The sequence below is a fragment of the Auxenochlorella protothecoides genome (assembly GCF_000733215.1).
Source record: "Auxenochlorella protothecoides strain 0710 unplaced genomic scaffold scaffold19, whole genome shotgun sequence".
In the NCBI taxonomy this organism is placed as follows: domain Eukaryota; kingdom Viridiplantae; phylum Chlorophyta; class Trebouxiophyceae; order Chlorellales; family Chlorellaceae; genus Auxenochlorella; species Auxenochlorella protothecoides.
In genome coordinates, this window is record NW_011934300.1 from 146,518 (window position 1) to 158,639 (window position 12,122).

The window sequence follows — 12,122 nt, forward strand, 5'->3', positions numbered from 1 at the left end:
GACCCGCCCACCTCGCGCATCGCGGTAGCGGCGTATGTCCAGCCCCGCCAGCCGGCCGCGCAGCGTGGACTGGATGAGGGCCCGGGCCGAGGCCTCGTCCCCCGCCACGGCGGCCAGGTGCAAGGGTGTGGACTGGCGCGCGTACTCCGCGCCCGGCGGCGTGCTGTGCGCGGAGGTCAGTGCCACGGCATTAGCCCCGCCGCGCAGAAGCGCGGCCACGGCCGCCGCGCCGCCATGCAGCGCGGCGCAGTGCAGCGGCGCCAGGCCGTGGTCGGCGCGCAGGTCGCGGTAGGCGTGCCGCCCCGCGCAGTCCTCCAGCACCAGGCCGCGGAGGGGGACGCGCCGCCCCGCCGGCCCCCGCGCGGTCACCGCCTCGCTGAGCAGCGCAGCGACGCAGGTGGCCGCGCCGGCGGCGGCCGCGCAGTGCAGGGCCGTCACGCCCGACACACGGTCGGACAGTGCGGCGTCGGCCCCCGCCGCGATGAGCAGGACCGCGCCGGGGTCGAACCCGCGCCCGCAGGCCGTCATCAGCGCGGTGGTGCCGGTGCGGCTGCTGGGCGCGTCCAGCGCTCGCGACAGCAGCGACGGCTGCCGCAGCGAGGCCGCCAGGAGCGGGGACAGGCAGGCGTCCAGGCAGCGCAGGCAGCAGGCGCGGCAGGAGACGTGCAGGGCCGTTCCGCCGGAGTCGGGGTGGCGCGCGGTGACCAGGCGGGCCGGGCTGGGGCTGGACCCCAGGATCTGGGGGTGGAGTGTGTGAGAGTTGCGTTTTGGTTGGGGGGGAGGACTTTGTGCAGGGGAAAGGGGTCCGGGCGATGGGAAGTTACCAATGAGGGCCTGGGCGGCGAAGGTGATGGCCAGGGGAAAGGGGGAGGGAAGCCGAGGCGTTGCGTGACGGCATGCTTCTCGGCGGGGCAGGGTGGGGTGGTGCAATCCTGTACAAGAACAGCCGCACCAGACCCGGGGCAGGGGCAACACATTTACATGTGCACAGGTGGCCGGTCCCACCACAGGGAACCACTACGACATCCCTGCCTCCCACACAACAAACACACACACCTGGTGCACGGTCACACAGTGGCCCTCAGCGATGGCGACGTGGAGGGCGTCCAGGTCCGCCACAGGGACTTCCCTGCCCAGGGCCTGCCCCATCTGTTTGGGAGCCTCGCGCCTTGACCTGGCCGAGGCTGCTCAGGAAGGAGCGAGCACCGTGATGGCCGCCCACGAAACCCTCTCTCCCTCCAGGGTGGTATGCGGAGTTTAGCTGACGCAACCCCGCCGCAAGGGGGCCCACATTGGTCCCGCCATCGGTCTCCTCGTAGCAATAGGGTATTGGAAGCGGCCAAAGCCGAGCGCGCGCTTCGGTATGCAGGGCTGGGCGCGGGTGTCTTCGAGAACTGCTCCCGTCACATACCGTCACCGACCCTGGCAACGGAAACAAACCCAACCAGAGACCGTTACGGACAAGGCTCGAGATGGAGGCGGTCCCAAACTTTTACTATGCAAAAGAACGCGGTCGATATGTCTGGAGGTCGCTGCGGAGGACTATGGCTCGATTTCCGCGTCTACGCGAGTCGTGCTCATATTCATGTCGGGGGTAGATGTCCGAAACCATCCCCTGATTAGAAAAGATGTCAGGTCGACATCGGGAATAGGGCAATACCAGAAGTGACACACACCTTTTTTGTTTTTATAGAAGAAGTTTCAATTTGGGTCTGGATACAATTCAGGAGCCCCTGCCTCTTCTCGGCTTTGCCAACAAGCCTCCATCAGAACGCAGGCATCATTTGAAGTTGTGCCCATTCACAAACATATCACTGAGACATCCACCTGATGCGCCAAACCCTGGTTGCTTTTGCTGGCCATCCTTCTATGGAAGCAAAGCATTGTCATTGTCTTGTCACTGAATAATGCCCTCAGCCAACAGTGAGCGTGTGCCAACCATGTAATTGCAAAATCAGAAGTCTCATAAATAAGTGTAAAGATTCCACTTACCTCCGAAATCTCTTGTTGTACAGGTGAGGTTTATGGGAGTTTCCTCTTGCCCCATCACCCAGTGGGCAGGGCGCGAAGACTGAGTCGGAGCTCGTGTTCGAATACCTCTTCGATCAGATCCCTGATACTCCCATTGAGCCCAATACACCCATGATGGCTACATGCTGAGCACTTCCTGCTTCGCAGAGGGTGTGGATGTCGGGCGAGGATTGGACCTCTGCTCTGGCTGCCGGTCTGCAGGCGACGCATGCACGCCTGAACTCGCCGGCGACCAGCTGGATCTTGTGGCACGGATGTATCCCTTGCACTATCCTCGGAAGTCTCTGGCTGCTGTCTGCACTGCGCCGATACCAGGAGCTGCGTCGGCATTTGCGGAGTGGGACACCAATTACAGCGGTGATCCAGGTGGAGCAGGAATGTTGACGCCCGTGATGTCAGCCGTCCTCGCAACCGCCACTCAGCCCCTCTCACCCCTTGTAGCAGGATCTCCCCAAGACATGGCCATCGGTGGCCATCGTCACTCCCATTCGAGGATGTCGGGAACACAGCTCGCTGAATCTCGACTCCATCCTCAGCCAGGAGTATGGTGGGTTGAGGCACTCTGCTTGCTCCCAGACGCATTCAAGAAACGAGTTTGACAAGGTGTTTGGCGGTGTCCAGCTCATAATGAACATCCCTCCCTCGCTTCACATGCAAGCAGAGGGAGAGTATGAGTGCATCTTTGTCACCGACAGCGAGGAGGACCCTGCCGTGCCCCTCCTGCACTCTCTCATCGCTGCACAGAAGAAGGCGACAGGCCGCGCTGCACGCATCCTCTTCTCCGGTCAGGCGCAGAAGACCAGCCAGAAGATCCACAAGTGCGTCCTAGTGCTAGCTGGCGTGCAGGGCATGGGGCTGGATCTTTGTGAGGGACCAACCCCGTCTCCGCACAGCAGCTGACACCAGGATTCTTACCTCATTGCCTCCAGTGGCTCAAACACTCCACCTCGCCTGGGCAAACGGCCCTTCTCGCCCCTCGACGTGCCCCTCCACCCCATACCATGCCGTCCACTTCACGCAGTCTGCTGGCCGGGATCGAGGCGGGCATGGGGACCAGCGACTACACGCTCTGCCTGGATGACGACGTGCAGCTCCCCCCCCGCCTGCTGACCTGGCTGGTCCGCGACCTTGCCTCCGAGCCCGGGGCCTTCATGGCGACAGGGTACCCCTTTGACATCCCACCCGCCCGACCCTCCCTCCTCTCCTACGCCGTGCTGTCCTACCACCTCCCCCTCGTCATCGGCTTCTCCCTGTCCCGGAAGACCAGCTTCGTCTGGGGCGGCTGCATGCTCTTCAGGTCGCCGGCCTTGCGCTCCGATTCAGCCGGCCTCCTGGAGGTGAGGCGGGATATGAGAAGGAAGAAGGCGTGCTGGGATGAGGCCCTGAGGTGGACTGTAAGAGAGGCTAGACACGGGTGCTGGAGGTTGCCTCCTGGACCCCGGCTCCATGTACACGCCCCCTTGCCTTCCCAGTCAGCCCGCAACTCCCTCACGTCCCCGACCACCCCTCCACCGGCGGCAGCCTCCACCAGCCGCATTTCTCCTCCCTCCACCCCAGTCTCCCACGGCCACCACTCCCCACATCTTTGCAGGCCTGGCGGGATGGCGGCTACTCCGACGACCTCATCACCGCTTCACTCTGCAACGAGCGCGGGCTGGGCGTCATCTGCCCGCCCTACGCCGTCTTCCCGCAGCGCATGCCCACCCGCTGCGGCGGCGCCGGCGCGTGGTGGAACTACCTCCGTCGCCAGCTGGTCGTCCTGGACACCTACGCCTCGCCCGCCAATCGCCGCACCAATGCCGCGCTGGCCGCCGCCCACTGCTACTGGTCTTGGGCCCTGGTGGCGCCGGCGGCGCTGTTGGCCGCGCGTGCGGCCTGCTGTGGCGCGCTGGGCGTGCAGCGCCTCGCAACCGGCACCGCATTACCCATCGCCGCCCCCGTGCTGCCCACGCTGGCCGCGCTGGCGCTGGCGGTTTCCTGGGCGTATGCCGGGCTAGGCCTGGGGGCCATGACGGCTCGGACCCTGTCGCTGTGCGAGGCGCTCAACCCGCGCCTGGCCCCTGGGGGGCTGTTTCCGGTCTTCTCCTGGGGCCACGTGGCCGCGGGCGTGCTGCTCAACAATGCGGCCGTGCCGGTGTGCATGGCGCTCACCTTCTGCACCTCCCACGTCACCTGGGCCGGCATCCGGTATCGGAGGAAAGGGGGGCGCGTCGTGGCGGTGGAGCACCCAGCGCCGGCGCCGGCGGGCGGGCCTACGCGGCGCGGCGGCGGGCACGGTTGCCGGCCGACCGGACGCGGCGGTCGCGAGGGCAAACGGAGGGAGGCGCGTGGTGCAGCACAGCAGGATGACTGCGATGCGCGGTGAAGGGTCGTGAGGATCGATGGGGCACCACCCAAGGCTCCGGGGCACCATGCCTCACAATGAGGGCACTCCCTTCGACGCCAATCGACCCGTCGCATCCCTTGAGCCCCACTGCTGACACAGGCTGTGGGGCCTTCCCGGGGGGACAAGGGGGACAAATGTTACACAGGACACGGGCAAGGTGACATAGGGTCAAGGAGGGGTGGCAACCACCCAGACAAGGGCGATGGAAGGAAAAAGGGGCTTCCTGAGGGAACCCCAAAGGAACGCCGAGCCGGGCAAGGAAAGGGCGGGCTGCACATGGGGCTATGATCAAAATTGGACAAGTTGGGAGCTGCCTGCAGTGCGGGATCGAGTGCAGGAGCGCATGCATGCAAGGCCTGCGTAGAATGAAAGGGATCCAAGAACAGCCTGCCCTGCCTGCACAGGAGGGGGACCGTGCGAGTGGCAATCACATCGCCCCCAGCAGGGCAGCACCAGCCTCACGGCTCCCCATGTGGCACCCTGATACAGCGCTCAGAACAGCGCGCCGATGGCGTCCTGGGTGCGGCGCGGCGCGCCCCCCCCCTCCGCCGCTGCCCGCCAGCTGGCGTAGTCGCGCTCCATGAGCGCCAGGAAGTTTGGGAGCAGGGCCTGGAGGACGGCCTGGATGGCCAGCCGCCCGGCCAGCGCCAGCAGGCGGTCCGGCACCGCCTGCAGCGGCGCGGGGACCTCCAGCTCGGCGCTGACTCGCACGGCGCAGCGCAGCGTGTCGGTCGCCGCGGCGGCCTGGCTTGCGCCCCGGCCCCGGCCACGTACCCAGCGGCGCAGGCGCCGGATGGGGCGCCCGGGGATGCTCCAGGAAGCGGCGGGCGCGGGGGCCGTCGTCGCGCCGCCGCCGCCACGGCGGCCGGCGTCCAGCCCCGCGCGGCCGCGAGCGCCCTCCTCCGCGCGCGCACCGCCGGAGGACAGCGTGGCGGCGACGCGCACGCGCAGCGCGTCGTCCACGGCGGGGACGCCCAGGCCCATGCAGCTTCCGTCCAGCTTCACGCTGCCCCGAGCGGGGTCAGGCGTGGCAACGATGAGCATCTGGGGGGTCAGGTCCAGGCCCAGCAGGCCCAGTAGGGGCACCCGGAGCCACCAGCCGCCGCGGGACTCGTCCCAGCTGACCCAGTCTGGGTCCAGGAGCGCGTACTCCGACACAGGGAGGGCTAGATAGGCGTCCAGGCTGGGGGTGTGGGCCCTCACCGCGGCGTCGGAGGAGGGAGGGTGGGGGGAGGGGGGGTGCTCCGGGTCGTGGCTGGCCAGGGCCAGCTCCGAGGTGAAGGAGGAGCCGAAGGAGAGGCGACGCCGTGGCTGGGCGGGCGACGGGTGCTCATTCCCACCGCCGCCGTCTGTCCTCGATATGGCGTGGTTGATGGCCTGCGTGAAAGCGAGGTTGCGTGCCGGCTCAGGGGCAGCTGCTGGAGGGCGGGGGGGACAATGTACTACAAGCCGACGAGGGTGTAGGCAGCCCGGAATGAGGGGTGGCGCGGGCGGCATGCGTGTAGCAGGCTCATCGCCACCCTCGCTTCCGGTCCCCACCTGCACTAGCCCATCCAGGAGCTCCACATGGTTATAGCCTATGGAGGCGGGCGGGTGTGCCAGCCGAAGCCGGGCCTTGCATGGTCTCGTCGAAGGTAGGTGCACCAAGGTCGGCACAGCGGGAGCGGCCCTGAGACCCGTGCACGTCATGAGAGGTGCCATGCATGCATGGTATTGTCGCCTTTGGCGCTTTGATTGGATTAGTGTCGGATCCGAGTGGCTTGTTCCCTGTGTTTATGCGCCGAATCCCCTCCGTGTCGCACGTGGGCAATGGGAGGCCAGGCCAGTTTCCCCAGGCAAATCATGGGACCGAGCCTGGTCACACACCTACTGCCTCGACCGGAGAACACCAGAATGCACCCACTGCCGTGCTCCTATTGGGATTTGAGTTTCTTATTCATCGTGCATCGCAGGAGTTTTGTGGCGAAGGGGCACAGGAAAGAAGCTATCGATGTGAGGCTTCAGACCCTGGCGGCGCCGGTCGGTGCTGAGTGTGTCCCTTGCAGGCACCAGCCGTGGCCCCCGCTGGCAGGCGCCCGCTCGCAGCCTCAGCGCTCCCCTCGCGCCCGTTTCAGCTCCTGCTCCATCTCCCGCCGCACGCGGTCTGAGCCTTCAGGCAGCGGCCAGAGCGGCCGCACCCGCTTCATCAACGCCTTGTGCACCTCGATGTACTGCTCGGTACTGTCGAAGAGGCGCTGGGCCCTCGCGGCACGCATCTCCGCTTTCACCGCGTCGTACATGGGCCCCCCCCTCTCCCTTCTCCTCCCGGGCGAGGAGAGGGCGCTGCTCACGCAGGGACTGCCTGATGAAGGGGATGCCAGCGCCGGCGTGGTTGTTGCCATGGCAGATACAGCCCCGACCATCGACTGGACCAGTGGGCGTCGGCGGGGCGTGGCGGGCGGCGTGGCCTCAGCGTGCCACGTCCCCTCCCGCCTGCCGCCGCCCGCTGCGTCGCGCCGGCCGCCGCTGGCTGTCGCCATTCCATCCAAATGCACGCCAGGGTTGCAGCCCGCTGACTCCGCCGCACTGGCTCGCCGCTGGCGCGGGGGGCTGCCACCGTGCGGGTTGAGGTGGCGCGACCCCGGCGAGGCTCCGGCGCCATCTCGCCCCCTGGTACCCGCCTGCATGGTGGAGCCAGCGGCCGGGGCCCCTCGCACAGGTCCCGACGGCCGCGGGGCCGCGGCCAGAGCTCCGCTGCCGGCGCGCTGGCGCCAGGCAGCGCCATGCGTGCGCGCCCGCCCCGCATCGCCGCCGACCCCCGCCACGAGGAGCGCGTTCTGGCGCACGGCGCCCACGGTGCGGCCGGAGCCGCGCGGCGACGCCGCAGGCGGCACGCCCGCGCCGGGGGGCGTGCCGTGGGGACTCTGGAAATACGGGCTGCGTCCGGGCACGATGGTGGCGGGGCGGGCGCCGGAACTGGGTCTGGCCGGCGCTGGCTGATCCCGCCCACCGCTGACACGTGAGGGCCCGGGCGCCGCATCGGGGGAGTACAGCAGGTCCACCACCTCTGCGGCCGGACATGTAACGTCCGGCCGCTGCGACGGCGTGGGTGTGACACTCGTCCCGCAACTGCCGCCACCCCCGCCGAGCAGCTCCGCAAAGGTGATGCGATTGGCGCGCAGGTCGTCCCAGCGCTCTGCGATCGCCTGCGCGCGTGAGTGCATGGTCGTGGGCGGGGCCGGGCGGGGGGAGCCCACGCGCCGCGCCGCCTGCATGGCCTGCAGCCGCGCCTGCAGCGGCAGGTCCTCCTCGCTGCTGCTGCCGCTGCTGCTGGGCCTCTCGGCCGCAGCGCGGGCGGGCGGCCGCGCGGCGCGGGCGCCAGACCGCGTGGGGCGGGCGCCAGACCGCGCGGGGCGGGCCGCCGCGGCCGACCGTGTTCTGCGCCCCGCCGCCACAGCTGCCTCGCCTCTCCGCCCACCGGCACCATTCGTACTCCCCTCGTCCTCTCCTGCGCTGCTGCTGCTGCTGCTGGTGGCACCGGGCTCACTGTCGCTGACCACAAAGCCCCGGAGCCTCTCCCCTGCCGGGCCGGGGCGCCGCCGCCCCGCGCCGCCGCGCGAGCCAAGCTCCCCTGCCCGCACCAGCCGCCGGCGGGGCCGCGACGCGGCCTGGGAGTCGCGCAGCGAGGCGGGGACGGCGCGGGCGGGCGCGGCGGGCGCCGTGCGGGCCCTGCCGGCGGTGCAGTTGGGGCAGAACCACTGGCCCTCCGGGATGCCCGGGAGGCCGATGCAGTAGGTGTGCCACGCGCAGTCACAGCCTGGGTCGGGGGTGGGGGGGGGCAGGGTAGCGGGGCTTGAGGCTGAGGTAGATAACAGGGTGGCACGGGGAACAGAGCCACCCTGTCCCCGTCTCATGCACAGGGACTGGAAGCCACCCGGCATCACCTTTGTGGCGTGTACGCCCCTCACCCCACAACCTGCTCCACTGCCCTTCAAGCAGACCGGCAACACAATCAGACTCAGCTAGCAGTGCCTCACCATCGCAGAGGAGGAGCTGGTCCTCGTCCTCGCCACCCCCGCAGTCCTGGCAATGCAAGCCGTCGATCCACGTCTGGAAGCTGGGATCCTCGAAGACCGCCCTCTAGCAAGGGGTGCAGCGCAGGGAGATGGGTTTGCTCGGTGACTTGGCACAGCGTAGGCACACCAACCATGCACAGATGTCCGCAGCCGGGACGCAGCAGGAGGTAGAGTGCCGGTGCCACCGTCCAAGCAGGCAGCCTCCCAGATGTGCTCCACCCTCGTCACGAACCTGGTTTTGCTCCGGTACCACGATGGTGTCCACGACCTTCCCAGCCGAAGACCGTCCCGCAAGCTTCCTGGACCTGGGACTCGCCAGAAGCTTCCGGCGTATTTGCTTGAAGCGCTCCTTGCACAGTGGGCAACGGCTCTCGATGCCGGCCCACTGGGAGATGCAGGCGAAGCAGAACCTGCGCGAGATAGAAAACTAGATGAGATGGCTGCCATATAACGTTTCGGATGCATACTACACAGCTCCCCCAGCTTACACATGGGCGCAGCAGTCGAGCTCCCCCGTCTCCTGGAGATCACTTTCGAAGCAGATACTGCAGCATAGCTCCTCCATGCCTCGACACTGAGTCGCCTACATTATGGTATATATACACTTATCATGTGGACACCCTGCGCTCACGGGGTGCTCAACAGGTCGCGCGTCTCGCTCTGCGACTTCGACTTTGGCGCGCTGGAAAGTTGCATTTCATACTGCAGGCGCCGCCTGGAGTCCGGGACAGTCATTTCATGTACTATCGGTCAGTGGACAAGGATGAAGATAAGGTGCCCTCCTAGTCGTCAGATACGACTGTGGCGACAGGGGACAGATTTATGCGCGGCACACGGCTCCTACTGTTCACGGAAGGTCCCCCCCTCCTCGTCATGTCCAACGGAGGAACCGGGGGTAGCCTGGAAGCATGCCTCCTGGGGCTGGCTGCTGCAGCCACAGCACCGTTGGCAGAGCTCTGGGCCCCGCCATCGGCGCTGGCGGCGTCTCGAGGTACCGTCGGCGGCGTCCCCCGCGCATGCTTCCTCTGCCGCTCGTTGGGGGAGGGGTCTTCCTCGGACCTCTCGTCACGGGGCGTCTTGCGAGCCGACCGGGGACTGGCATCGCTGTCATCTGCGGTGCTACTCCGAGCGGTCTGTGACCGAGCAAAAAGCTGTGTGCAGTGTGGGAAGGGGTTGTGCGAGGGAAAGCAAGTATGTGGCAGGATCTTGCGGGAGGAGATGCAGGTAAGTGGAGAGGCTATGGGAGGAAGGATTTACGGGAGGGATGCTTGTGCAAGGAAACAAATGTGGGAACAAGGAACTTGAGAGGAGAGGTGGGCGGTCCATGGGCTGCGCAAAGAAGATGCTTGGTTGTATGCATCCCCTCCTGGGCATGCGCGACAGGACTGCTGGTGCAGGCAGTGCTTCAAGCATGCAGGGGATGGTGACAGGGTTTGTTCCGGACCATACACAGCGGGGTGGAAATAAGGTGTACATCCCCGTAACAAAACCTTGGTCTGATCACCTCCACAGCCACCCACCTCATAGTCCTTGTCGTACGCGGGAATCTCACACACGGCAGCTGCCCTCCAGCTGCCGGACGCCTCTGGCCCATCCTCGCCAGTGGAGCTGGAGAGCATTGCTTTGAGCGCCGTCCAGAACTCCTCGCTCTCCTTCCCATCCCTTTGCAGCAAAGCGGGCGCTGGTGCAGCCTCATACCGCTCCAGTTGCGCTGCAAAGGTGGTGGCCGCCGCAGCAAACCCCTCTGGACATGCCTTGCCCTGCCAAGCGCACACGGGAGTGGAGCTGTGAGCGCAAGGACATGGGTATCCTTGCGTTTCCTTCTGCTGGGTCTGGATGCAGGTAGGCACCACCAGAAACTGAGAACACAGCAAAGCGCCCATGCCACGACACAGCACCGCACAGCACTACGCACCAGCCAGAGGAACAGCGCCGTGCTGGTGTGCAGTACAAAGGAGCCCCGTGGGTCGAGGCCGGCGGACCCAAGGATCTTTGCAGACCGTGGTACCAGGTACTGCGGGGCTGCGGGCGACTGGGGAGCCAGTCGGTACAGGCGCTCGGCCCCGGGGCCAGTGGTGCGCCTTTTCTGCCATTGCAGCAGCTGCGGTGGCATGGGGGTGACCAGGCGGAGGAGTGTTGGTACGTGGGTGTAGCGGCGCACAGCCCAGAGGGGATGGAGGGCAGCGCGTGAAGTTCTTGGGAGCAGTCTGTCAAACTCATCCCCTGCACCTCACGCACCTGGCAAACGAAGCCGATGTTTGGGTTGGCGATGCCGCGTGCAGCCTTCACGGAGGCAAACACCTCTTCGTACGGCCGGCCCTCCCTCCACATGAGGTATGCGATGGTGAGGCTCACTGAGCGTGACACGCCCTGTGAGCAGTGGAGCAGCACGCGGCCGGCGGGGTCGGCGCCATGCCCCACCGCGGCCTGGATGAAGTCGAAGACGTCGTACAGGATGCAGGTGATGTCCTCCGCGGGGGTGTCCTGGAGGTAGAGCGTCCGGTACTCCAGCTCCGGAGAGAAGTAGGCGGGGTACAGGAAGCCCACGCAATTGATCACGTGTGTGATGCCCGCCTCTCGCAGCGATTCGCGATTCCGGGCGACGCACTCCGCTCCCACGAACAGGCCGTGGCCCACGGGGGAGCACTGGCGCTCGAAGTAGGCGAGCTTGTCCTTGCGCGCCCGGAGCTCGGTGGGTGGGGACTCCACCCGAGGCAGAGTTCCCAGGTCCAGCACTCGCAGGCCGGGGCGTCCTATCGCGGTACTTTTCAGTGGAGAGGAAGGTGCAGATGAGCAGCTGGTGCCGGGGGCGGTGTCCTCGCCCGTACTCCAAAATCTGTCGCGCACGAGAGGGAAGTCGCACCCCGCCAGCATCGCAGGGCGGGCTCCTGAAGGGTACCTCTGATCAAAATTTGAGGTTATGGATGTACACCAAGGACCTCCCGAGGCACTCGGGGGTATTGTTCTTGGCAAGGTCGGTGCTGCTCTCAACTTTTCTCAGTTCGAGTCAATGTCGGCGTTTCCTCCGCTCCCCATGGTGTCAAAGGGGTGGGGAGATGTGATCTCCTCGAAATCAACCATCCAAGGGGACATATGCTTCGCACGAGTCGAAGATATGTCGCTACCGGGCTTGCGCCGGTTGCACAGCTGCTTCCCGCAAGCGGGATCTGACTGGCGCAGTTGGTTGCCTCGATCGGCGAACCAGAGGGGGTGGGGGGGGTGGGAGGAAAGGAAGGGGAAGCAGGGGGTCCACCAAATGCAGTGGGACGAAGTGCATTCTCAAAAAAGCACTTGGTCAGCATCAGGATGTTGGCTGCTCCGTTGACGTCGCGGTTGACGACGTTGACCTTGCAGGCCTTGTTGGCGCACCGCTTGGTGTCGCACACGTCCACCAGCTTCTCCTCGCCTCGGCGGACCCGCACGTACTGGTGGGCGTGCAGGGTGGCGTGACAGGCGCAACACAGCTTTGATGACCTGTGCTCGTCAACCACCACCACCCTGCACACCCGCCGCAGGCGCCGCAAGAAGCGGATCCAAGGCCCCGGCGGGGGCCCCCGCATGATGCCCCCCCGGTCCTGGGCCGACCAGTTGCCCACGCCGACAATTGTAGTCATGCCGGGGGGAGCGCGGAACTGCTCCGCCAGCCGGGT

General features: G+C 66.5%; 6 protein-coding genes across 6 annotated transcripts in view; 1 reads left to right on the forward strand and 5 right to left on the reverse strand.

Annotated features, from left to right (window-relative positions):
• The window catches only part of F751_2066 (hypothetical protein), a gene marked incomplete at both ends in the record, with an annotated part of 2,792 nt that extends 1,643 nt beyond the window's left edge, over positions 1-1,149 (reverse strand). The window contains 3 exons of the mRNA XM_011401634.1: positions 12-312; positions 439-738; positions 1,057-1,149. Coding sequence (XP_011399936.1) covers positions 12-312; positions 439-738; positions 1,057-1,149 — 694 coding nt within the window. The remainder of the gene's footprint in view (positions 1-11; positions 313-438; positions 739-1,056) is intronic.
• Positions 1,150-2,046: 897 nt separating this feature from the next.
• Positions 2,047-2,613, reverse strand: F751_2067 (hypothetical protein; the record flags this gene model as incomplete). The annotated part of the gene is made up of 1 exon (XM_011401635.1): positions 2,047-2,613. The coding sequence occupies one exon, from the start codon at positions 2,611-2,613 to the stop codon at positions 2,047-2,049; it is 567 nt and encodes a 188-aa protein (XP_011399937.1).
• A 69-nt stretch (positions 2,614-2,682) lies between these two features.
• On the forward strand, positions 2,683-4,396 carry F751_2068 (hypothetical protein; the record flags this gene model as incomplete). Its single annotated transcript, XM_011401636.1, has 3 exons — positions 2,683-2,849; positions 3,053-3,368; positions 3,623-4,396. The coding sequence occupies 3 exons, from the start codon at positions 2,683-2,685 to the stop codon at positions 4,394-4,396; spliced, it is 1,257 nt and encodes a 418-aa protein (XP_011399938.1).
• A 513-nt stretch (positions 4,397-4,909) lies between these two features.
• On the reverse strand, positions 4,910-6,106 carry F751_2069 (hypothetical protein; the record flags this gene model as incomplete). The annotated part of the gene is made up of 2 exons (XM_011401637.1): positions 4,910-5,794; positions 5,957-6,106. 2 exons carry the CDS (start codon positions 6,104-6,106, stop codon positions 4,910-4,912), a joined length of 1,035 nt encoding a protein of 344 aa, XP_011399939.1.
• Positions 6,107-6,504: 398 nt separating this feature from the next.
• F751_2070 (hypothetical protein) lies at positions 6,505-6,696 on the reverse strand (the record flags this gene model as incomplete). The annotated part of the gene is made up of 1 exon (XM_011401638.1): positions 6,505-6,696. The coding sequence occupies one exon, from the start codon at positions 6,694-6,696 to the stop codon at positions 6,505-6,507; it is 192 nt and encodes a 63-aa protein (XP_011399940.1).
• A 2,895-nt stretch (positions 6,697-9,591) lies between these two features.
• F751_2071 (putative serine/threonine-protein kinase) overlaps positions 9,592-12,122 on the reverse strand; it is a gene marked incomplete at both ends in the record, with an annotated part of 4,348 nt that continues 1,817 nt past the window's right edge. Inside the window, 5 exons of the mRNA XM_011401639.1 lie at positions 9,592-9,623; positions 9,977-10,232; positions 10,388-10,573; positions 10,711-11,225; positions 11,726-11,878. Coding sequence (XP_011399941.1) covers positions 9,592-9,623; positions 9,977-10,232; positions 10,388-10,573; positions 10,711-11,225; positions 11,726-11,878 — 1,142 coding nt within the window. The remainder of the gene's footprint in view (positions 9,624-9,976; positions 10,233-10,387; positions 10,574-10,710; positions 11,226-11,725; positions 11,879-12,122) is intronic.